This window comes from Phoca vitulina, unplaced genomic scaffold (genome assembly GCF_004348235.1).
Source record: "Phoca vitulina isolate PV1807 unplaced genomic scaffold, GSC_HSeal_1.0 scaffold21, whole genome shotgun sequence".
Classification (NCBI taxonomy): Eukaryota; Metazoa; Chordata; class Mammalia; order Carnivora; family Phocidae; genus Phoca; species Phoca vitulina.
In genome coordinates this window covers 7,377,569-7,401,536 of record NW_022589724.1, presented here as the reverse complement: position 1 = coordinate 7,401,536, position 23,968 = coordinate 7,377,569, and the positions used below count along the sequence as shown (strand labels likewise).

At 34.7% G+C, this 23,968-nt stretch overlaps 1 protein-coding gene across 4 annotated transcripts in view; it reads right to left on the bottom strand.

The window, feature by feature from the left end:
- Nucleotides 1-23,968, bottom strand: part of FSD1L (fibronectin type III and SPRY domain containing 1 like) — a 65,529-nt gene that overhangs the window by 29,424 nt on the left and 12,137 nt on the right. For 3 of the 4 annotated variants that reach the window (XM_032418302.1, XM_032418303.1, XM_032418304.1), the window contains exons 2-6: nt 19,566-19,661; nt 16,739-16,870; nt 12,546-12,647; nt 4,293-4,315; nt 35-156 (exon numbers count right to left, since the gene is read on the bottom strand). In XM_032418302.1, coding sequence (XP_032274193.1) covers nt 35-156; nt 4,293-4,315; nt 12,546-12,647; nt 16,739-16,870; nt 19,566-19,661 — 475 coding nt within the window. The remainder of the gene's footprint in view (nt 1-34; nt 157-4,292; nt 4,316-12,545; nt 12,648-16,738; nt 16,871-19,565; nt 19,662-23,968) is intronic. The other variant, XM_032418305.1, reaches the window with a different exon arrangement.

Here is a 23,968-nt window from a genome sequence, read left to right as displayed (position 1 = left end):
AACACTTTATATGTTAATATATGTATATACTTACCTGGCAAAAACTTCAAAGTTTGCAACATCTGTCTTTCCTGAGAAAAATCCACCATTAAATGAGTCATGTTGTCACTGACCTTTGGTTTCAAAGAAAGGCGAAAGGCTGAAGCCATTGTTACTCTACGGTAAACACAAATATACTTTTAAAAATAAAAGAATGGGGAGTATACCATATTTAATTTATAAATGAAAAGACAGAAGTCATTTCACTTTAGTGATTTCAGAAACTATAACAAAGGTAACAAAGCTAAAAAGAAATTTGTTCTGAGCCTTTTGAAAATTAACTAAACTGTAAAATGTTTTTAAATTTAGACAAAGCAACTTTCCTTCAGGCAGTTTTATAAAATTACACACAAAAATATCACAAGAGAAAATATCCCATATAAATCATCATTAACAGACCCAATAGGTATCTGAACCTCTGTACACTCAATCTCACTGACTTCCTGATGCCAACCTCACTCCTTTTCATATGCCCAATAACGAACTGTATATTCTCCTTAGTAGTCACAGCTACTCCATGTATCTTCAATTAAGAGTAAAAGTAGCCTGACCAAATACTGTACAGCCTGGTAGCTGCTAAAGAGAGCGCATGGATGAGAAAGGAGAGAAGTGAAATCACTATTCTGAATACCATGCTAGTAGGTGTCACCCTGATATATCGACATCACCTACATGGAAGGATACAAGGAGAAACAGCCTTGTGAAACCATATGCCATGGAAATAATAGTTCAACAAATATTTAATAGATGAATGTGGTATAAAAAACAACAAAAGGAACCCCCCCCCCAAAAAAAGAAAGAAGCCATACCAGACCTCATTTTACCCAAAGTATGGGGAACTGTTCTGTCAATGAAAACTGGAGATTAAAAGAAATTCTCATATTCAAATAATTTGTCATTTTATCTCAAATTTCAATTTTTCATATTACAGTAAATTCCCACAAGTTATCACAAAGTAGCTTCCCTTAATATCTTTGGTCAAAGAATGATACAAAAGTACTATTCATGGATGTTGTCCTGCTAGTACACAATTTGGGAGTAGTAAATAGAGCTGAGGAACAAAGGGAATACCAGGCCTAGTCATTCAGATCTGCCAAATCTACCCAGGGATACGTGGTATGAAAGATATTAAACTTGTTGCTATATTCAGTTATTTTGGGATAAAAAACATCAAACTGTTGTTGTATTCAGTTATTTTATTTCACTTTAAAACTAGGAAAGTAATCACTTTATTAATAACAACGAGTCAACAACAGCTGATCTACTGATCAAGAAGAACCTGCTATAGTGAAATACAACTTATGGGGAAGTGAACTCACTGAAAGTCAAGCATAATGCTGAATATTGCACACACATTACTTTAAGCTGTTGGTTCTCAATGATTAAATTTCAGATTATATAGTTAGGAACAAAGGCTAAGTCTTACTTTGTTCTTTAAAGTCCCAAGTATCTTTTGATTTGAAGACTTCTTAAAGAGCTAGATTCAGATAGGTACTTAGTAAATGACCACGGAATCAATGAATGGGTTTGAACCTACTTGGATGCTTCTAAACCTATTTAAATGTTTGTTGAGAACGGCTGGAAAAAAATATCTGAAAGTGTTTCAGGGAATTTAAATCTGAAACTTTATCCATAAAACTTCATTTTAATCACGGTGGCCTCAAAGAAAAAGAATGTCCTCCAAAAGTGCATTAGAAAGGTCTATCAAAACCTAAAAAACAAGAATGACCTTTATTTTCTAGTCAATGAAAATTTCAGTCTCCATAAACCAACTTAGATGTACAACAATGCTATAATCTTTCAAAAGGCTGAATTTTTTATTTTTAAACTGAATACATTTAGATAATTGTGCCTGAAAGCCCAAATCAACCTAAAATCCATAGATAATTCTCTAACATTACAGGATCCATATGGTTAGGAATGTTTTCATTCACCTTGACTTTCTTGGTTTATTTCCTATAGTACAGCTGAATACAAAGATCCTTTCCCCCTTAGTTTCCTTTTTACAAAGAAAAAATAACTGCAAAACATATGGATGAACACTTTCAATTTCCTCAAAGTATCTAACTTGACTCACCCTTTCATGACCCTTTTCTTTCAAGAACCGTAAGTCCACAACAAACCTCAACTAATCATCTTCCAACATTACTAAAAGCATCCCTAAGTGATTTGTAAAGTTACAGAGATCTGCTATTATCTTTTCATTGTAGTTGCTTAGTTTTTCCTGTCATTCCCACTGTTTTTCCTGCATAACTTCTATCACAACAAATGATAAATATTCAGTTCTCACAGATGCTTTCATTTTTATATATTTGATTCCCTGCTCACGTGTTACACACTCCTCCTTAAAATTCCACTTCTGCCCTCAATATAAGGGAATGATCCTTTCTTCCCTTAGTAAAAATTATTTTACTATGACTATATATTTAAATTATTTTTATATCATAAATGGCAATTATGGAATTCTAGAAGCCTGTTTCCTCGGAGAGTACCTAATATTAATATATATGTAATACATATATATGTATCAGAGAAACCTGGACATTTTGAAGTTAAAAATCAAGTTTAAAAAATTAACCCAAGACCCAGAAGTGTTCTTGGGCAGTAAGTAAAAATTTCATGGGTAGCCAAAATAAATAATGTATAAGTTGTTTTTTTTTTGGGGGGGGGGGGGGAAGTTTGCCCTGACAGAGAAAAGGAACCCTGACTCCTGCTATCACCTGGAAACTGACGAAATCAAGCCAAGAAATGGGCTTAGAAGAGGCAAAGAAGTCAAGCTTCACTGAAGCTTTGCGTTCAACCATGAAAATTCATCATTAAATTCTGACAAACAAATCTGGATAGAGAAAGATGTCAGGGGTCAGGATAGGATTCTTGGAAGCACAGAACCATATAGATTCCTAGGAGAGGACAAGAGAAGATCTTGCAAGGGTCCTCGCAAAGTCCTTGGATAGGCCAAAGCCTGATTAGGAAATGACTTCTAATCCAGAAAATCAGAGACCATAGCAAGACTTACTGGAGTAAGTGGCTAAACAGAAGAATAATCTAGCCACAGTGAAAGATGGATTACATATAGCAAATTCCAGCAGACAACAACCCAATTATACCTTATCCAAAAAACTGACCTACCTACTAGCATCCACTCCTCATACAGCCAATACTTTTCACCTTCAAACTCTCATAATCACCTTTCTACATCTAGGACTGATAAGATGATCCATGTCTTTAACCACTCCCTGATATAAAATATACCAAAATGGCATAAAAATTAGTTTTTGTGCTAAGAGTGCTATGAGTGCCATGTGAATCTTGGCTCCAGTCAAACAAAAGACCATCAGAAAAACAGAATTGAAGACTTCAGCCAAAATTAACAATAGACACACTGGTTTTCACACAATCTATGATGAATAATTTTGTGAATTACCTGATGAAGAATAAATAATTTAATCTAGGATTCAGAGTGGTGCTTTGAAGAGCTATGCCTTTCACAGAATCTCATAATCCTCAAAGGAAGAAACCTTAAGTGATAATCTCACTACAGTCGAAGCTCAGTGATTAGCCAGGAACATCAAAACCATCCCCTCTGGGGTAACTCAATCCAGAACTGCCAGCAGCTCTTCTGGCCCTTTGGTGTTTTCATTAGAGCAAATACTAAATTACCTTTCTTAATCCTGGCTCTACCAATGAGAAAGACCTTTTAAGACAGTCTTTCATCATTTTCTTTCATTTTCTCTTCCCACACGTTAGACAGTAGTGGCATGAGAAACAGAAGAGATGGCACCAGGAACAGGATGGAATGAGAATACAAAGGTGTTAAACAGGACAGCAGTCAAACAGGGGAGCTTTAGCTCTTAAGGACTATTAAAAATGCTATGACTTCTCAGAAAATAAGACATACTTATAAAATTTGTGAACAACAAAAAACCACATTCCAGGACTACGTATTTTTTAATTATCCAAAATGGGTCTCTATCCATTCATAGCTAATTAAGAACTATACTAAAACTAACTATATTATACCAGAAATGAAATTCTTTTGGGAGTACATAATTGTCCACAACTATGTTTTTAAAAAAATCTTGCTGATATATTGTTTATTCCAGAAGATATGCAAAAGAGATTTTCTTTTTTTTGTACATGGCCATTAGGTATTTTCATTTTAACCAATGAAAGTCTAATAAGAAACTGTTCTTGAATTTCATTTCTGACTTCAATATTGATACTTATATAAAAACATAGGTTTTATACCATACCTATCCTTGATCTGTCTGGCAGCCTTGGAGCAAATCAGGGAGAAGAGAAAGAAGGCAGTTAGTGCTTTTCATGCAAGTTTCAATGGCAGTGACATGCAAGAAAAGTTAGGATATAAACCCTGGAATAGATTAGTTCACAGTCACCAAAACATGAATTACAGGAAATCTGTACAGTTCACATCAGCTTACATAATGTGATGTTAGAACTATAGTTAAAAAAAAAAAAATCCAGACCCCATATAAATCACCTTGAAAGGAGGAAAATTGAACACTTCAAACTAATTCCAGATGACTATACACATTTTTCCTTACCTTAAGATCATCAAAATATACCTCCACTTCCAATTCAGTCCTACACTCAACTAGAACAATCAATCTCCTTCATGGGGCACACATTTCTATGCAATCTAATGGTTTTCTTATACATTTTAAATCTGCTCTCCAATTTTTCTTCAATGATCTCTTTCACCACTTCATCATGGTTGTTCCAAGTTTTCTCTATATGCCTTCCCTGGGCAAAGACTTTGCATTTTGAGAGCTTGCCTGCTAACATATAAAACTGGGCTGCAGTTCTTCAATCCTTTGCCCCAAAGAATAAAGTTATAATGACAAAAATTCAGACAAGGAGAAACCAGAGAAATACTTCTGGCAATAAGGTCTTTCCCTGAGATGACTTCATAGAAGCTGCTAACTTAAACCTACTCAGCATGAGATATCTTTCTTTTTTTTTGAGAATGCTAGCAGAAGTTTAGGAAAGGGCATAGTTATCACTTGGTGCTGTACAGTATACAGAAAAACAATGAAAAATACACACAAAACCCGTTGTCCCCTTCACATTTATATATAATATATTCAACAAAAGGTTTTTTCCCCCAAACTAACCACCATAATTAACAACGCATCCAACGTAAAACATGGCTGTTTTGCTCTACACTCTACCTAGGCCTAGCATAAACCTTGGCACATGGTAATATTAATGATTATTAAATTTAACAATGTTTCTATTGCCTCTCTTCTTCAGTTCTAATCTTGTTCTTATTTGGTATTGGTCATTTTTATACCCATCCTAAAATATTCTGATCTGAGTACCTTTCTACACAAAAAAACAGAACTGACATTTAGGAGATCAGCATATGACACATTTCCAACACTACCATAATCAATTGTGAGACCTGTATACTAATCATTCTCTTTCCTTTATTAAGAAATTTTAGTCCTTACTGTTTCTACAGATCCTTTCCAAGCTCCACATTCTACAGCAAACAACCCAATTTGGTGGCATTAATATGTGTCTTAAGTCATAACACTACTTTGGCACTAGGAATAAGAAATGTTAGGAAAGTCAATTACACTCATTTTTAAAAATTATTATCATTACAGCTAGATTTATAACCAAATATTTTAATATAAATGTCAGGAGAGAGAAAAAGGAAACTCCTCTGCTCTTGGTGTTTCTTTACCTATGGAGAAGTGCCACTAGCATTACTCCTTTAGCCTCTTCTATTCTTTCATTTCTCTGGGTGAGGTGAAAGGACTTAATCTGATTATGATTTGAAAGGAGAAACTAGAAATAAGTAGCTCAGCTATTTTTCCCTCTTTCTGGCAGCTTGCTTGTCTACAGAGAACATATATTCTGTTCTTTCCCTCTACATAGGAAGTTTCACAGAAACAGGCTCTCACACACATACACAGAGCTGACATACCCTTGTATTGACCACACCTAAGTGGGCAAGTGTGACTAACTCTAGGATTAATATTAGAACGCTTGCCCACTGATATAAGCAAAATTCTCCAATATCATTTGATTGGTATTTGGCCTCTTATCAGCTTTATTGCTTTATCTTATTTCCCAACTGGTTTAGAACTTGGTTAGAAGAATGTTACTTACCAATCACTCTCAAAGAACCCAACAATATGAAGACCACAACAGTCTTTTTTTTTTTTTTAACAGAGATTTTCTTTCATCTTTCAAGAACATTATACACTATATATGTTTAATTTCCTTACAACAATTTTTTAAAAGTGATCTCTACACCCAATGTGGGGCTCAAACTCACGACCCTGAGATTAAGAACACATGCTCTACTGACCAAGCCAGACAGGCACCCCCAATACTGTCTTTTAAACTGACCATAATAATTCAATTTTGTGTCTAGTATTACTTAACTTAGTAACGTGCCATTTTTTAGTGTGTCTGTGTACAAGTGTGCACATGTGCACATGCATGTAAAGCTTTCTTGTTATCATTTAATGTACTAGGCTGCTTGTGACAAACCAGAAAAGGAGCAGATGAAAAGCCAAAGAATGTTGGAAAAATTGTTGTCTTGTGCATTTATATATAAACATACCCAGGTGATCAAACTGAAGACTCAGCGGTTCCTCTTTCATTTAGGTTCGAATTTAACAGTATATACACTGTGTAAATGCAGAAGGGGTTGAAAAAGTTATTCTGTGCAATGATAAAAGGGTAGAAAGTCTCAAATTCTGAAGATACTTCTCTAAAAGGGCCCAATTTTAAGAAACATCTTAAATTGGAAAATAAATTGTTTAATTTTTTTCTGGAATTTCTTCTCCCAAAGTAGAAATCTATCCAAAAGATACACATTACTGTATTGCTTGATTCCTCTAAGTTTCAATTTCAAGAGTGATGCATTTTGTCAATTAAACATCTCTGTTTACCAAGTACCAAATGATTCCAGAATTTACCACTGCTCTATCTCTAACATATTTATTTGCATCTATATAATTCCACTTAGTGAGTTATGAACAGGTCTCAGTTGAATCTTTAGATTTTGGGGTAATGCTACTGTATATTATTTGAAAGCCTTCAAGAAACATTAGCTATATTACCCTGCTCAATATCACTATTTTCAATTTCAATTTTAATCACTATTTCTATTTCAATCTTCTACTGAAATCTTGTTTGCCAACACTTCATTTCTCTTTATTCAGAGATGGCTTCTTTCTCTCTCATTCCCTTCCTCCATCTCTCTAAATGTTTTCAAAATAAATCTTACAATTCTGATCCTTTATCAGTTTTAGGAATCTGTCACCTCAGACCAAACTTCCTGTAATAAGAGTACAAGTAGGAGTATTCACAAATGGTTCTTCATAATTACCAATAAAGTATAAAGAATTTAAACCAGATCTTTTCCCAATCTCTCTTGTTTTTAATCTCCTCTAAGTAGATACAGAAACTATTTTCTTCCATGAATTTAGCAAGCACTCTAAAGGTTAAGATCTTATTGTTTCTATATTTCTTCTTGATATCGTCATTTTTCTCCTTTTATTTTATTTTTTTAAATATTTATTTATTTGACACAGAGAGAGCACAAGCAGGGGGAGCGGCAGGCAGAGGGAGAAGCAGACTCCCCGCTGAGCAGGGAGCCTGATGCGGGACTCGATCCCAGGACCCTGGGATCATGACCTGAGCTGAAGGCAGACGCTTAACCGACTGAGCCACCCAGGCGCCCGATTTTTCTCCTTTTATAGAAAGATGTTAGATGCAAAGTACCCTAAAATAACTCTACTGTGGAGCAGCTAACCGAATAGTATTTTCTAAATAGTTAAAATGGGAATAATAATAAAATAAAGAAGTTTTAGATCTTGCTTATTGTACTCAATGAATCATTTACCCAAAAAGAACAAAATCTGAGATTTCCAAATTTCTTCCCAAAGCAAAAGTTGTAAAACTCCTCAGCAAAAAATATGGAGCATGAGACCAAGGCTTAAGAGATCTGAGTTTCATACAACACTAACCAGCAAGTCACTTAACTCTTTTAGGATTCAGTTATCTCATCTATAAAGTGATGAGCACTAAAGTATCTTCGAACTCTAAAAGTCCATCCTAAGCCATCTTATTTGCACACAGCAACTTTTAAAATTTATCCAAAATAAATTAAGCATTTTAACAATCTAACTCTCTGAAATATAGGCTGAAATGAAGAGGCCGCAAGGGAAAAGTTAGTTAAAATCAGAGCATTAATAAAAAGCAAGAAAAATAATACAGTTGACCCTTGAACAACACAGGTTTGAACTGCGTGGGTCCACTTATATGCCCAGGATTTTTACAGCACAGTGTTGTAAAGTTATTTTCTTTTCCTTATGATTTTCTTAGTAATATTTTATTTTCTCTAGCTTTATTGTAAGAATGCAGCATATAATACATATAACACAAAATATGCGTTAATCGACTATGTTATAGGTAAGTCTTCTCGTCAACAGTAGGCTATGAATAGTTAAGTTTTGGGTGAGTCAAAAGTCACACACGGATTTTAAACTACATGGAGGTCAGTGCGCATAATCCCCATGTTGTTTAAGGGCCAACTGTATATCTGTTTCTGAATAACAACAGAGAAAAAAACACTCACACTGTCAAAATGATGAATCTAGCAAAAACTAGATTTCAAAATTGGCATTTGCCTGACAGAATTTGTCTTTATTTTAATTTGCAGTTAAGCCCAATAGAGTTCCTACTAACACTCTGAATGCCACACAACACTGAGAAACTTTTCAAGTCTTGTCTGTATGTTCACATAGTTTTATACTTCAGATTTTCCTACTAGACTTGGGATAGAAATTTTTGTAATGTTTCCTTGAGACAAACTGAAAATGACTAAGGGGCAAACATACAATACTTTCCCAGTATTTTTTACAATACATAATTGAGACTCCTACCCTCACCCCCAAGATACTGTATTAAGGAATGACTTGGGAAATGAAAGGGACGTAAGAGAAAGTGAAAAAGAGATAGCTTCAAAATGCTATTTTCCTTTTGGCAAAAATACCAGCTTTAAAAAAGAAAAAAAAACAAAACACTGCAAAGCAGTTGATTCCCTATGTTAAAAGTTTTATATTTTCTATATATTTACCTGTTTATATAAAGAACTACTTTTCAAAAAATATGATCATTTTAGTCTTCAGAAAGCTATAGTAAACAACTTGAAATAAACTTTTAATACAGTACATCTGTTCTATGACTAAGCATATTTATATAATAGGAAACTATATTTCTGTAAGACATAAACACCCACGAATGAAATAAAGGTAAAAATTAGTCTGGGCTATTCTTAACAAATATTTACATTTGTTTTTAAACTGCCTTCGTAACTAAAACATGCATGCTTTCGGTGAAGGTCCTCTCCTCTCTCAGCATTCCTGACTTCAACCCACAGAAAGCACTTCTGCCAACACCTCTTCCCTTGAAAACATAGTGAGCTTCGACCCCTCGTCTGCTCCTCCCTCCCAGTGGTCAGAGGATGACACTGACCGGACAATATGCCAATGGCGAGTGACTGTGAGTCTGAAGTGGAAAATACACAAAACCCATTCTCCCTTTTCATTTGTGATCAAGTCAGAAGACACTGTTCCCCTTTCACCCCACTCTGTACTTTTTATTCCACTGAAGGCTCCATGTACAGGTAACCATTCACTCCCTTCTAGTCTGACAATTGGGTTATGTGTGGCGAGACAGTGAGGAAGTGGATGCTTAGTGACTTGGAAATTGCCCCACAGACTCAGCTCTTTTCCTAAGTAGAATTCAAGTTCTAAATTCAGGGGTGGGAGAATAGAAATATTAATTTTGTCAAACGATCCAAGCAATGCTCTGCAGGCCAGTTATTAGCAGAGAAGCCAGGTTTGGTGGGGTTTTGGCTACTTGTCCATCCAGAAATAAAGCAAATGATCCAAATTTCATATGCTGGTGATCCTTCTTCATATATTTACTATCAACCAAACTTTTAACAATTAAAAAAAATAGTGAAAATAAAACCAATTTGTAATGCCAAATTTTAAAAAATTACTGAAAGTATGTTCCAAAATCCTTTCCCATCTGTGCCATTTTTATTCATTTTCAGATTGTCTAATACTAGTAAACAGCATAGCTTCATATTCAATTCTCATGCTGAGGTACTGCAACGTGATCATTTAAATATCAGTATTTAAAGTACTCTTTTTGAAGATAATGAAGTCTAAAAAGACTCATGGACTGGATTTTAGCCTATGCTTTTTTTGTGCCCATGAACTGTTCATATTAATCTGATTTAATTACTTTAATATGGGATATTCATAAACAGTACACCTTAAAAGAATTTATTTTTCCAAATATCTAACAACATACTAGATAATTATTCTTCAAATTCCAATAATTAATCTTCAAAGTCATCTTCCCTATTGTCAGCAATTTGGTCTTTGAGGCAAGCCTATAGTCCTGGTGAAACAAGGGAACTTGGCTTTTGACTTGGAATCAAACCATTATTTGGATACTATGTGCATGTACTAAGAAAATAATTGTAAACAACTCCCAGTTAAGCATTTTTCTTGAACAATAAACTCCAATTTCTAGGTAGGTAACACTGACAATTTATTTTACCACATTTCCAAACGGTTTAAGCTATTAAGCAGTACTACAAAATGCTGGAAAACCAAAAATATAAAATAAGAAGCAACATGGAACATTGAGAAAATATGTTTAAACCACAGTGTAATTTATTTTATCAGAACCTTTCCAATTTACAATCAGCTGGGAAAAAGTTTTAACAAAGCGGGAAAGGACAAAGGAAAGAGAGAAAACAGTAGCCTTTGAGAGGAAGGGGAGAGGTCTGAAAATAATAGAAAGGGAAACTTGGGAGAAACAAACTTGATCACAGTTTTTCCGAGCATCATTCCCTACTTAAATGCAATTGGATTCAAGTTGTTTTTGAGTACTTCTGTCCATGTTTTATGGTTTTCCTGTCTTCTTCCTCACTCTCAGGCTCTCAACAGTTAATTCTTGCTGCTATGATTATGCCTGTCATTAACAGCTGCCCCACTCCACTAGAAGGGGACTCTGTTAACGACAAGGAAACTAAAGAAAAAACTAAAAATTTAGTAGCACCATGTATATAATAGTCACTAGATTCTGAGAAACTATCATGAAAAAAGAAAATGAATTCCTGCCCATAAACTCTATGACACTAATTTTGATGACTCAAGATATTTTTTACTTTGTTTTTTTTGCCTATGTTCCAGATATTTGAGGTTATCCCATAAAAGTCCTCTGAATAGGTGATGGATAACTATCTTCTAAAGTACTTAAGTATGATACATTTTCCTCATAATTCCTATATATAGCAAGTCCTACCAAGTGCAAAGATGAACCTACTTACAATCTACCTCTAAATTCAAGGATTAATTAGTTCACGGATTTGTAGCAAAAGAACTTTTGTTTTGATTCATTTCATTAAAAGGCACCAATTTTTAAAATTCGTTTTCAGAATGCAGGGATGTAAGCCACCAAATGTTATCTTCTCAAGGAAGATTTTTCTACCTTCAAGTTCACAGAAAAATCATGAAATTAAAGTATTAGATGAACACAAATGGATTATAAAGCCACCTTTCTAAGACTAATGAAATTCACTACATAGTCCAAAAAGACCAAGAGATTAATATCAAACTCAAATATCTTACCTTGCTAAGATTACTACACAATATATATTTTCCTAATTATATAGCTCAAGCTGCCACTTCTCTGACACCATTTTTTAATATATTCTACATCAAATAGAGATTTGATTTGATAATTTGGTAATCATTTAAAAATGACTCTAGTTAAAATAAAAATTAGAATCTAGAATTCAGAATCTCTTAAATACCAGGATTTAGCTTAAAACATTACCAGTCTTATTATTCTACTGTTTATACTTCATACCAAACATACCCTTCAAATAAGAACCTACATTTTCATATCTTAATAAAACATTCAAAAAATTACACTAAACAGTGGGACATTTAATAATAAATTTAATAGCAAACTTCACTAGGTTACAGTGCTCATATGCATCAAGTGATGTTTTCCCAATCAGCTCAAAGAAGGAAAGGAATATAAAACTAGATTTTTAAGAATGTTAATAGCAATATTAATCTTCTTTCCTTAGTCATGAAATATTTATAACAAAGGTATGACTCAGCTAAAATACACAAGTACCCTTAAAATAAATGACCAATAATTGGGATGTAACTGAAAAGGAAAATAACTTGATTCATCTGAATAAAGCATTAAAGAGAAATTAAATAATTTGTTCATGACCCTAAAGACACATACATCCAGGTGTCCACTTTGTAATAAATGGATAGCATTTTACTTAAGAAATACAAAGACTTTTTTATTAGAAATGACTTAATAAATCCAAAACTGAAAGGGAAAACATCATTTTTTAAAATAAGGCTCTCCTATTTAAGTGGTTAGTTTAGGTTTTTTGGCTGGTTTTTTTATACCTTTGAAAATTCTTCAGGTTCCTTTATATCTAGTGACCGTGTTGCAAATTCTAGTAGTTCTTCCGAGTTCTCCAAGGCATTATTACACTGACTGAGCTGACTCTAAAAAACAATAATAAATCTTTAAAATAAAATTTCCTATTTCCATGAGAACCTTAAATATATAGTGTTATAATGAACTTACAATTTTAATAGCAAAAACTTAACAAAAAATATTTTAGGGAGCTATTAAAGTAACATATTCACTAGTCATATATGTAACAAATTTTAACTGTCCTTTATATTGTACTTAACGTCTTTCCATAATTTGTCCAAAATAGCTTAATTGCCTACAGATACAGATACAGTCATCATTTAAAAACACAACACAAAATAAAGCAATTATAAATAGTTCAGGTCAAATTTACTTAAAGATTTTTCTCAATCAGGGCTGTCAGAAATCCATCAACAATTTATTTTTTTTAACTATCAACAATTTAAATTAAAATATCAAAATAATCCATCTGCAGAAAACATCCTCTATAAATGAAGACTAGGTTTCTTGATGATATTTAACAATTTAAACTAAAGTTTATGAATCAAGTTACAGGTACATACAGTTGAGCACAATTTTAGTACCCCATTCATCATATTACTCAAGTAATACATACTACCATAAATGCTAATTTATAGTTTCCAAAATTGGATAACATAGGAATCACAAATGCAAGTGCCAAGATTTCAAAAAGAATAAAGAGGAACAAAAGATGGTAACTGTAATTACAGTGATGTGCCCTGTTAGAGTGATGTATTAATTTCATGTACCAGTCGTCTTTCTTATTCAGTTCTCTGTCACTCTATCATCTGTGGTCTAAAACTAAGCCCAGTCGTGCAAAAATATTGTTAGTGATACCTTTAAACAAAGAAACAGATCTATTTCTAAGTTTTTTAATGTACCCAAGGTTCTTCTTCAGAATATTAGTATCTATTTACTACTATCTATTCCATATTCAAATCTACTTAGGTATCCCTTAAGATCAGCACTAAGGATAAACTATGGCTCATTTTATTGGTTTCTGAATGTGTTATATCTCTGGAAAAGGAGAATAATTTTGCCATATTTTGGGTTAAAATAGGTTTTCATGTATTATTCTAAGAACCTAACCACAATTTCCTAAAAATACTACTATTCCTAGTGTTCCTCTTATGAGTTCCAAAGAATAATTAACAAACCACCATCTGAAATATCCCATTTGTATAAGAGCTTTATGAAAAGTTTAAGCAAAATCACTGAGAACAAAATGGTAGCTACAAATGGTCTACACAGGATCACTAGGGGAGACTAAGTTAATGTAGTATATTAAAGTAAAAAATAACAAAAAAAATAAGCAATATATCTCAAGAAACTATTAAAGTGAAAGAATCCAATCTGAGGTCAAAGTTTAAGATAAAATATCTTATTCTAAGAAAATGCTATGGGCGCACCTGGTGGCTCAGCTGGTTAAGCGTCTGCCTTTGGCTCAGGTCATGATCTCAGGATCCTGCGATCGAACCCCATATGGGGCTCCCTGCTCAGCGGGGAGTCTGCTTCTCCCTCTCCCTCTGCCCCTCCCCCTGCGGGTACGCTCTCTCTCAAATAAAATCTTTAAAAAAAAAAAAAAGAAAGAAAATGCTATGAATTTGCTTTCAAGTCAAGAGGAAAAGTTTTAAAAAAGGGCACAAAGGAATATAATTTAAAGAGCAGTAACTTGTCAGTTATTTAGAGTGATAAAATTTTAATGAAAACAACATGCTATCAAGTTTATGAACCCAAAAGAACACAGATGTTCTACTGTCTCCAACTAAAGAAAGAAATGGCATTGGTAGCCAAGTTGTGATTCTTTTTAATAATTGGTTTTTAAACTATCCCAAAAAAGCTTTATGGTTTGAATTACCATTAGGCTGATACCATCCTAGCTATTCCTTTGAATCATAACACAACAATGAAGTTATGTTCACTAAGCTTGTATTTCAACAACTCAGTCTTACTTTGCAGCCTACTGTCATCTAGTATCTCTTCATCTCCCCTAGATCACTATTCCTATGAAAAAAAAAATTGCCAAAATTTTGTGGCATTGAGAGGCAAGTATTAAGAGTTATAAAGGATAATTGGATGTACAATAAAAAAAAAAGGAAAAAAAGAAAACAATGGAATCACTGGAAAACACGAAGATCTCAAGTGATGATACAGGAAGAGAAAATGGTCCTAACATCTTTGCAGTCACCACTTCCAAACAGTATCATCTCACACCCATTAAGATGGCTACTACCAAAAAATTTAAAAATATGGATGAATGGGTGATGGTGGTCAAGAGGTACAAATTTCCAGTTATAAAATAAGTCCTAGGGATGTAATATACAGCATGGTGAAAAGAATTAATAATATACTGTATATATTTTTTAAAGTAAGCTCTAGGCCCATTGTGGGGCTTGAGCTCAAGACCCCAAGTTCAAGAGTCGAATGCTCTACCAACTGAGCCAGCCAGGTGCCCCTACTGTACTGTATATTTAAACATTGCTAAGAAAGTAGAACTTACCAAACTTCACACCCAAGATACAAATGATCGTCAAGAAATGGGCAGAAGACATGAACAGACATTTCTCCAAAGAAGACATACAAATGGCCGACAGACGCATGAAAAAATGCTCAACACCACTCAGCATCGGGGAAATGCAAATCAAAACCACAATGAGATACCACCTCACACCACTCAGAATGGCTAAAATTAACAACTCAGCAAACAACAGATGTTGGCAAAGATGTGGAGAAAGGGGAACCCTCTTACGCTGTTGGTGGGAATGCAAACTGGTGCAGCCACTCTGGAAAACAGTATGGAGGTTCCTCAAAAAGTTAAAAATAGAACTACCCTATGACCCAGCAATTGCACTACTAGGTATTTATCCAAAGGGTACAAACACAGTAATTCGAAGGGGCCCGTGCACCCCAATGTTTATAGCATCAATGTCCACAACAGCCAAACTATGGAAAGAGCCCAGATGTCCATTGACAGATGAGTGGATAAAGAAGATGTGGAATATTACTCAGCCATCAAAAACAATGAAACCCTGCCATTTGCAATGATGTGGATGGAACTAGAGGGTATTATGCTGAGCGAAATAAGTCAGTCAGAGAAAGACAAATACCATATGATTTCACTCATATGTGGAATTTAAGAAACAAAACAGATGAACATAGGGGAAAGGAAGGAAAAATAAAATAAGATGAAAATTGAGAGGGAGGCAAACCATAAGGGACTCTTAACTATAGGAAACAAACTGAGAGTTGCTGAAGGGGAGGTGAGTGGGGGAAAGAGATAATCAGGTGATGGGCATTAAGGAGGGCACCTGATGTAATGAGCACTGGGTGTTACCTGCAACTGATGAATCACTAAATTCTACCTCTGAAACTGATGAAAAAAATATATGACATACATTTAAAGCAATAATTTGTGAACAGTCTCAGAAAAAAAGAGTAGATCTTAAAAGTTCTCATCACAAGAAAAAAACGTATAACTGTGGTGATGGATGTCAACTAGACTTACTCTGATGGTCATTTTGCACTATGTATAAAAACTAAAATATTACATTGTACATCTAAAACTAACATAATGTTATAGGTCACATCTCAGTTTATTTTTTCTAAAGATTTTATTTATTTATTTGAGAGAGAATGAAAGTGAGAGAGATCACAGGAGGGAGAGGAAGAAGCAGACTCACCGCTGAGCAGAGAGACTGACGCGGAGCTCAATCCCAGGACCCTGAGACCATGACCTGAGCCATAATACTGAATAATTTCACTTATATGAGGTATTTGGAATAATCACAATCATGGAAACACATTGGTGTTTGCCAAGTGTGGGGTAAGGGGCAAACAGGAAGTTGTTGTTCAATGGGTATAGAATTTCAGTTTTAAAAGATAAAAAGTGCTAGAGATCTGTTACACAACAATGTCAACAGAGTTAACACTACTGAACTGTACATTTAAAAATGGTTATAAGGGTAAATCTTGGGTTTTTATCACAATTAAGAAAAAACAAGATATCTATAACCAAAGTTAATAATCATTTTTCTAGAAGATAAAAGTAGTTATTCACAGAAATTCACTCATTTTTGCTGTCAATAAATCAAGTATTAGACTAAAATTATTCATATTTAAATATGTTAAGTGATCTCACCTGTAACTCTTGTGACTTACGAGCTTGTTCCTGCTTGATACTGTTAATCATACTTTCTTTCACCTCATCCAAAATAGAATATAAACTATCAAATTCTTCATCTAACTCCGAAAGTATGTTAGAAGAATTTTCCTGTTTAATAAACAAAACAATGATTTTACTGAAGCTGTCAAACACTGGAAAACTAAAAGATACGCTTAGCAAAGGAGAAAACAGATTCACAGTATAAACTACCTCAGGCTAAAATCATATAAACAACAAAATTCTAGTATGTGACATAGGCTTTAAAAATAAGTAAACCCTAGAAGCTGGCTGCTAATGCTGACAGCACTATCGCAGTTATGCTGTGAGTTAAGCAGCTTTTTATGGACTAGCCCATATTCTTTTCACCTTTTAGACCACTGTTTCCACAAGACAACGTGAAAGGTTGTTTTAAGGATGCCAACTTGTCCAGACCTTCAGGTTCCAAGGCAGACCCTAAGCCAGTGGTTCGTGACCCTTGTTGTGCATCAGAATCATCGATGGTGCATTTTAATAAAAATATTCCAGAGATTTTGATTCCATAACTGAAGAATAGTGTGCACATACAGGGATGGGGCTAATTTTGTGAAATCTTAAAATCTTTCAGGTTGTCTAAACCAGTGCATTTACATAAGATATTACAGAACTTAAAAGACCAAGCAATTCCTTACTGGATGTAAGAGATTGTTATCAAACACTGAATTTTAGTGCTTGAAAGAACCTCAGAAGTCATCTACTGACTAGAATTTGTAGTCAAACTCCTAAATTTTAGGAGTTAAAATACAGAAAGGTGACTTGCCCAAAGCCACACAACTAGTTACCGGAGGTAGAATCAATAAAGCATTTCAAGCCTGCTGACTTCCCAGAGTTCCTCACTGCCTCAATTCAGCAAGATGCTGGTATTTCAACAATAACTTAAAATATGTGTGAAATCTCTAGATAAGCAATATCCCACACTTGCAGCAATTATGACACAGAAGAAATTATGTTAGGCATTTTTCAATTTAGATGAATCATTCAATTCAGAGAATTGGCACTGGTTAAGAGAATATGCAGAATCTACTGTAATAACATAAACCAATCTTTTGCTTATAATTTTTCTTTAAACATTTTATTTATTTATTTGACAGAGAGAGATACAGCGAGAGAGGGAACACAAGCAGTGGAGTGGGAGAGGGAGAAGCAGACTCTCCAGAAGAGTAGGGAGCCCAATGCGGGGCTCGATCCCAGGACCCTGGGATCATGACCTGAGCCAAAGGCAGAAGCTTAACGACTGAGCCACCCAGGTGCCCCTTTTGCTTATTAATTTTTATAAAAGCCAGACATCACCTCACTGGAGTCTTACCAAAAGTGATGTTAATCATTTTACTAATTGACTTACAGTGATAAAGAACAAGCTGTGGCAAAAGAAATGTGCAGTCTGGTAGGCAAAGGACCTAAGTCAAATCTCGCATTAACCACTTAGTAACAGTGTGACCTCGGACAAGCCACTTAAATTCCTGGACCTCAGAGTTTACTCATCAGTAAAAAGAGAATGGACTACTCAAACCAATGGGCACATCCTTACAGTCTCTTGCCTACAACCTCTTATGCTCCCATCTCCAGGGACAAGAATGTAGCTAAATTCCCCCTCTATTTTTTTTCTGGATTCTAAGGTAGAATACTAATAATTTACTAACCAGAAAAATTGTTTGGGCTAGCTCACAGTCTCTTTTTCCAGATGTCAAATGTGATGATTCTCTTATATATAGATCAAGAGCCTTAGGAAAACTAGCTTTGCTTATTTAAAGACAGTGGATTCATAGATTCACCAAATTTTCCAGTAAAATAGTTTGGGAAAGACAGTTAAAGTGGTGAAGATCTTAATCAACTAACTTCAATTACAACAAATTCAGAAGTAAAGGAAATACAAGGACCATAAGGTTTAACAGGTCAAGACCCAGGCAATAACCTAGGTTCAAACAAAAACCATAGAAAAGGATTTACTGTCAACAAGTGTCCTATAAATCTTGTTTACTTCACCAAAAAATGACCATTAAATTCACTAAGGCATATTCATCAACATTTGATTACATACAGTATGGATTATCTCCCCAAACCTGGGACCATTTCCTTAAGTATTCCTCTTTCTCATTAGGCACTTTTTTACTTTTATTTTTTACTTTCTTCCAGTTCTATAAGCAGACCTCTTACCATCCACATTTTCCTTCCACTATTTATTGTAAAAGAAATGGTTAACTTCCCAGTACTCCAAAAAAATATAATTTGTTCTTAATTGGAATTACAAAAGACAAATCTACAATGGAAAGGGTCAAAAGTGAGCACTATAATATTCCCTACCAATTACTATTGCAGTCTTCTTCTTTCCTTACTATTTGACCTTTCCACTGACAGTACAGAAATAGTAAGGAAAACATTTTTATTTATCTACCATTTAAAAACCTTACTCTTGAGGCGGGCGCCTGGATGGCTCAGTTGGTTAAGTGTCTGCCTTCGGCTCAGATCATGATCCCAGGGTCCTGGGATTGAGCCCCGCATCAAACTCCCTTCTCAGCCAGAAGTCTGCTTCTCCCTCTCCCTCTGTCCTTCCCCTCCACTTGTGCGTGCACGCTCTCTCTCTCTCTCTCAAATAAAATCTTAAAAAAAAAAAAAAAAGCACATGCATTTAAATAAATAAAAGAAAAACCTTACTCTCACCTCCTTTAATTTATAATCTAGAGTTAATGTAGTATATTTATACTTCTGATTTGGCCCAACAATCATTCATTGTGACACATTACACAAACATTTTTAAAAAGATTAATACCTGAACTCCTTTTAGTGTTTGATTTAGTGTATCAATAAAGTTCTGAATTTCATCATTTTTATTTGCCAGGGTTGAAATGATCCTTTGTAGAGCTTCCTAGGATTAAAACAAGAAAAACACTTAGCATTATGATATTTTAATAAGAGAATTATAAACCATAACAATTCTCTAAACAAACCATATAAGAGGAGAAATGTAAAGTTTCTCATTGTTAAATTTCCAAAGATGGGATATGTATTTGTGCTGTTTTACAACCTCTTATTCCTCGGGTACAATTTAATCACCACCATACCATTCATACTGAAGATGATCAATATTATTTAATACTAATAGTATTATTTTAGGTCACAGGGCCAGGGCCAAGGAATAAAACCAAATCCTTAAATGTTGCAAAAACAAATGGAACTTTCTAATATGATATTAGGCTATAAGGAAGAAAAACAAAGAGGCAGCAAAAGTTGACATTTTATTTATTTATAAAAATAAAAAACACTTTAGAAATATGAAAGTAGATAAATTTGTAGCTAAAATTATAATATTCATTGCAATATTTACAGATGCTGTAAACCCATAAATAAGTTAAGTAATTTTTGTAGCAAATACCTCAGACTTTTTGATAGTGCTTCCTATTTAAATAAAACACTTGGTTATTTAATCTTCCCACACTCTCTAGCTCAGTGCTGTACAATAAAATTTTCTGCTATGATGGATATATCCTATATAGGCTGTCCAAAGTGGTAGTCAATAGCTCTATGAAGCTAACGAGCTCTTGAAATGTAGACAGAACTGAGGAACTGAGTTTATTGTTTTTAACTTTAATTATTTTCACTTTTTATAGCCACATGTGACAAGTACTGTCATATTGGACAGCACAGGTCTAGTTGTTCAGTAACTCTTCATGGGTAGTAATAGCAAAATCCATACAAGGTACTTGTATTCTCAGTAAAAATCAAATGCAAGTACTTGTACTTTATAATTTTCCCAGAAGCACAAGCCTTGTTTCTGTAAGCACTTACAAGTGTAAATAATTTAATAATAAATAATGTTTAATAAACATTATTAAATCACTTTGTGATAAAGGTTCTCCTCAAAATATAATCGGACATTGATAAAGAGCTATATATAAAGAGCTCAGGAAATAAACTGATAAAGGGATAATATTTTAATAAATGTTCATAAGGCCTTATAGTAGTAAAAAATTAAAAATAATCACAACAGTTCTCATTTCTCACAAGAATCCCTGGAGATAAGGAGGTATTATCACCATCCCTGAGGCTGCCTAGGGCTCTCTGCTGTATTCACTTACCTATACTATTTCTTCCCATCCTCACCGCTGGTGGTATTTTAGTATAATAATACAATGAAATTATGCTATGAAAGAAGATTAACACCAAGAGTTAGCTGTTTATCCTGTTGGTGTTCCTCCCAGAAACAGGTGCACCAAGATTTGAATACAAAGACAACCAGCAGAGGGGCAGAATGAAGCTGGGACTTGGGGTAGGAGTGGGCATAGTTGTAGGGGCAAGAATGGTAGTACAGGGATGTAGAAAAGGAGGGCAGTGGACTTAGTCTTCCAGTTATTCATCCAAGGTTGGTTCTATATCTATTTAAAAACACAATAGAAGAGTAAAAATGGTTCTGCACAATCACTGGTCTGTGTAGAGTAAGCTTCAATTAAGACTGGCCTCTCTCAGTTGAGCGTTTGGCTCTAGATTTCAGCTCAGATCATGATCTTGGGGTCATGAAATCGAGCCCCGGGTTGGGCTCAGCAGGAGTCTGCTTGGGATTCTCTCTCCCTCTCTCCCTCTGCCCCCTGACTCTTGCTCTCATTTCCTGCTCTCTCTCTCTAAAATAAATAAAGAAATCTTTAAAAAGAAAAAAAAGAGCCTAGGCTCTTTTTGGTAAATGGACTACAGCTGCCTCCCTTTTTATCACTCCTAATGGCAGGGGTCCACATCCATATGGTACAGATGAGAAAATGGTAGTAACTGCTAGGAAGTTAAAAATTATGCTCTGTCTCCAAAATCCATGCAGTTTACCTCTTTAGAATACTGTCTCTAAGTCTAACCAATTTGCCCATCATATGAAATATCCATACAATAAATTATATATTCTTTTAAAATTTTGGTTTGCTAAGACTCTTCATGACAGGGGCGCCTGGGTGGCTCAGTTCATTAAGCGACTGCCTTCGGCTCAGGTCATGATCCTGGAGTCCCTGGATCGAGTCCCGCATCGGGCTCCCTGCTCGGCAGGGAGCCTGCTTCTCCCTCTGACCCTCCCCCCCTCTCATGTGCTCTCTCTCTCTCATTCTCTCTGTCTCAAATAAATAAAATCTTTAAAAAAAAAAAAAAGAAAAAAAGACTCTTCATGACATAAAACTGTTAGAATTTCCATAATAGAGAATCATTGCTTGAGGTTAAGCTCTGTCCAGTGCTAAGCATACTCGTGAACTTCAAAGTAAAAATGAAAAGTCTTCTAGGAGAAATTTTATCCCATGAAAAGGAGGCGTTAGGCCCAATGAATTCAACTCAGTAACTAAATTTCAATCACCAGGATATATGTGAGTTCAATAAACACTGAAGGAAATTTCACAAAAAAACTGTGAAGCATTGGTATATAAAAAAGGCAGAACTAGTTCAGAGCCAAAACAAAACAAACAAAAAAACCCAAAAAACCTCCCTAGTACAAAACAGCTTTCCACTTTTATTTTTTGTCTAAATTTAGTAACAAACTCTGTATTTCAGGAATTCTGCAGCAAAAATTCTTTGGAGATAGCTAAAGCCTATTTGTCTCAGCTAGGTAACCTCTAAGCTCCAAACATTTTAATGAGAAGCCTCCTACCATTTTAAAGCTCCCTGCTATTTACTGGGTATAGTCAAAAACATCTAAATGCTTTAATTTTTATTAAAGTTTTCAAGCTAAATCCTTTATACTCTTAAGAGTTACCTACTTACTGGGGTGCCTGGGTGGCTTAGTTGGTTAAGCGTCTGCCTTCAGCTCAGGTCATGATCCCAGGGGCCTGGGATCGAGTCCCGAGTCAGGTTCCCTGCTCTGCAGGGAGTCTGCTTCTCCCTCTGCCCCTCCCCCCACTTGTTTTCTCTCTCTCTCTCTCTCTCTCTCTCTCTCTCTCTCTCTCTCTCCCTCCCTCAAATAAATAAATCTTAAAAAAAAAAAAAAGTTACCCACCTACTGAAAGTTATTAGACTCTGTTCTCACAATAAGGTTAGAGGGAAGAATACAGCCTTTACCAATTGCAACATTCAACAGAAATATAGTGAGGGCCAAATAGTAGCCACATCAAAAAAGTAAAACTTAAGTGAAGTTAATTTTAATATTTTACTTAACCCAACTGATCCAAAATATTATTTCAACATGTAATCAAAATTTAACAATTACCAAATTCCTTCTTTCCTTCCTTTTTGGTACTAGGTCTTCAAAATTTGATGTGTATTTTACACTTACAGCACATCTCAATTCAAATGAGTCACATTTCCAGTGCTCAATAACCAAATGGGGCTCAAAGCTACCATACTGGACATAGCTTTAGAGGCCTAAACCATACAAATAGTCCATATGTTTCTAAGACTGGGACAGGGAGGGCAAAGAGACTATACAGATCTGCTTAATTTGCAGTTAATAATAAACAAAAGCTTTCTGAATTTTTTTCTTGGAATACCAGAATTTCTATATATGTTTACCATATGCCAGATTCCTGAATTATAATAGCTGTATGTGAATATAAGCTAAAATGTTACAACCAAATTCCTTTACCAGAATTTCACTAACTTCTCAGTTTTTATTTATGTAAATATTACCTTTAGAAATGGAAAAGTAATATTATAATATTACCACCTCTCAAAAACAAACAAACAAACAAACAAACCAAGGCATAAGCAGCTCTCCTTTCAGGATCCCTCTAATACCATAACAAGAGAAAGCTACTCTTCTCTCCTGTAAAACTTATACTGCTCATTGGTTTTGGTTGGAAAAAACTTAAAAGTCCATGTCAAGGTTGGTATCTGACAAAAACAAAGCTGCACCTGAAGAAAGCTGACATATAAGTTATACAAACTTAATCATCAGGATCCTTTGTGTATGGTACTGCCCCAAAACTCCAAGATATAATACCCTGAGATTACAGTTAATCTTATGGTTAAAGACTATAAAAAAAAAATCTAATGGTAAAGACTATTCCCCTTTCATTCATTCAAAATTCTGCTATCACCAGAAAATGAAAAATGACCTTTCTCAATTTGTATTGGCCCATGAAGTGTTATTGGCAATATTTCTGGAAAGAAACCCTATGATCTGTGTGTTAAAGCTTTTGGGGTAATGGTATTCTATATGAATTACCTAAGTCTTTAAAAATACCATACTCCCCCAGAAAGTGGTGGGGAAGGAAA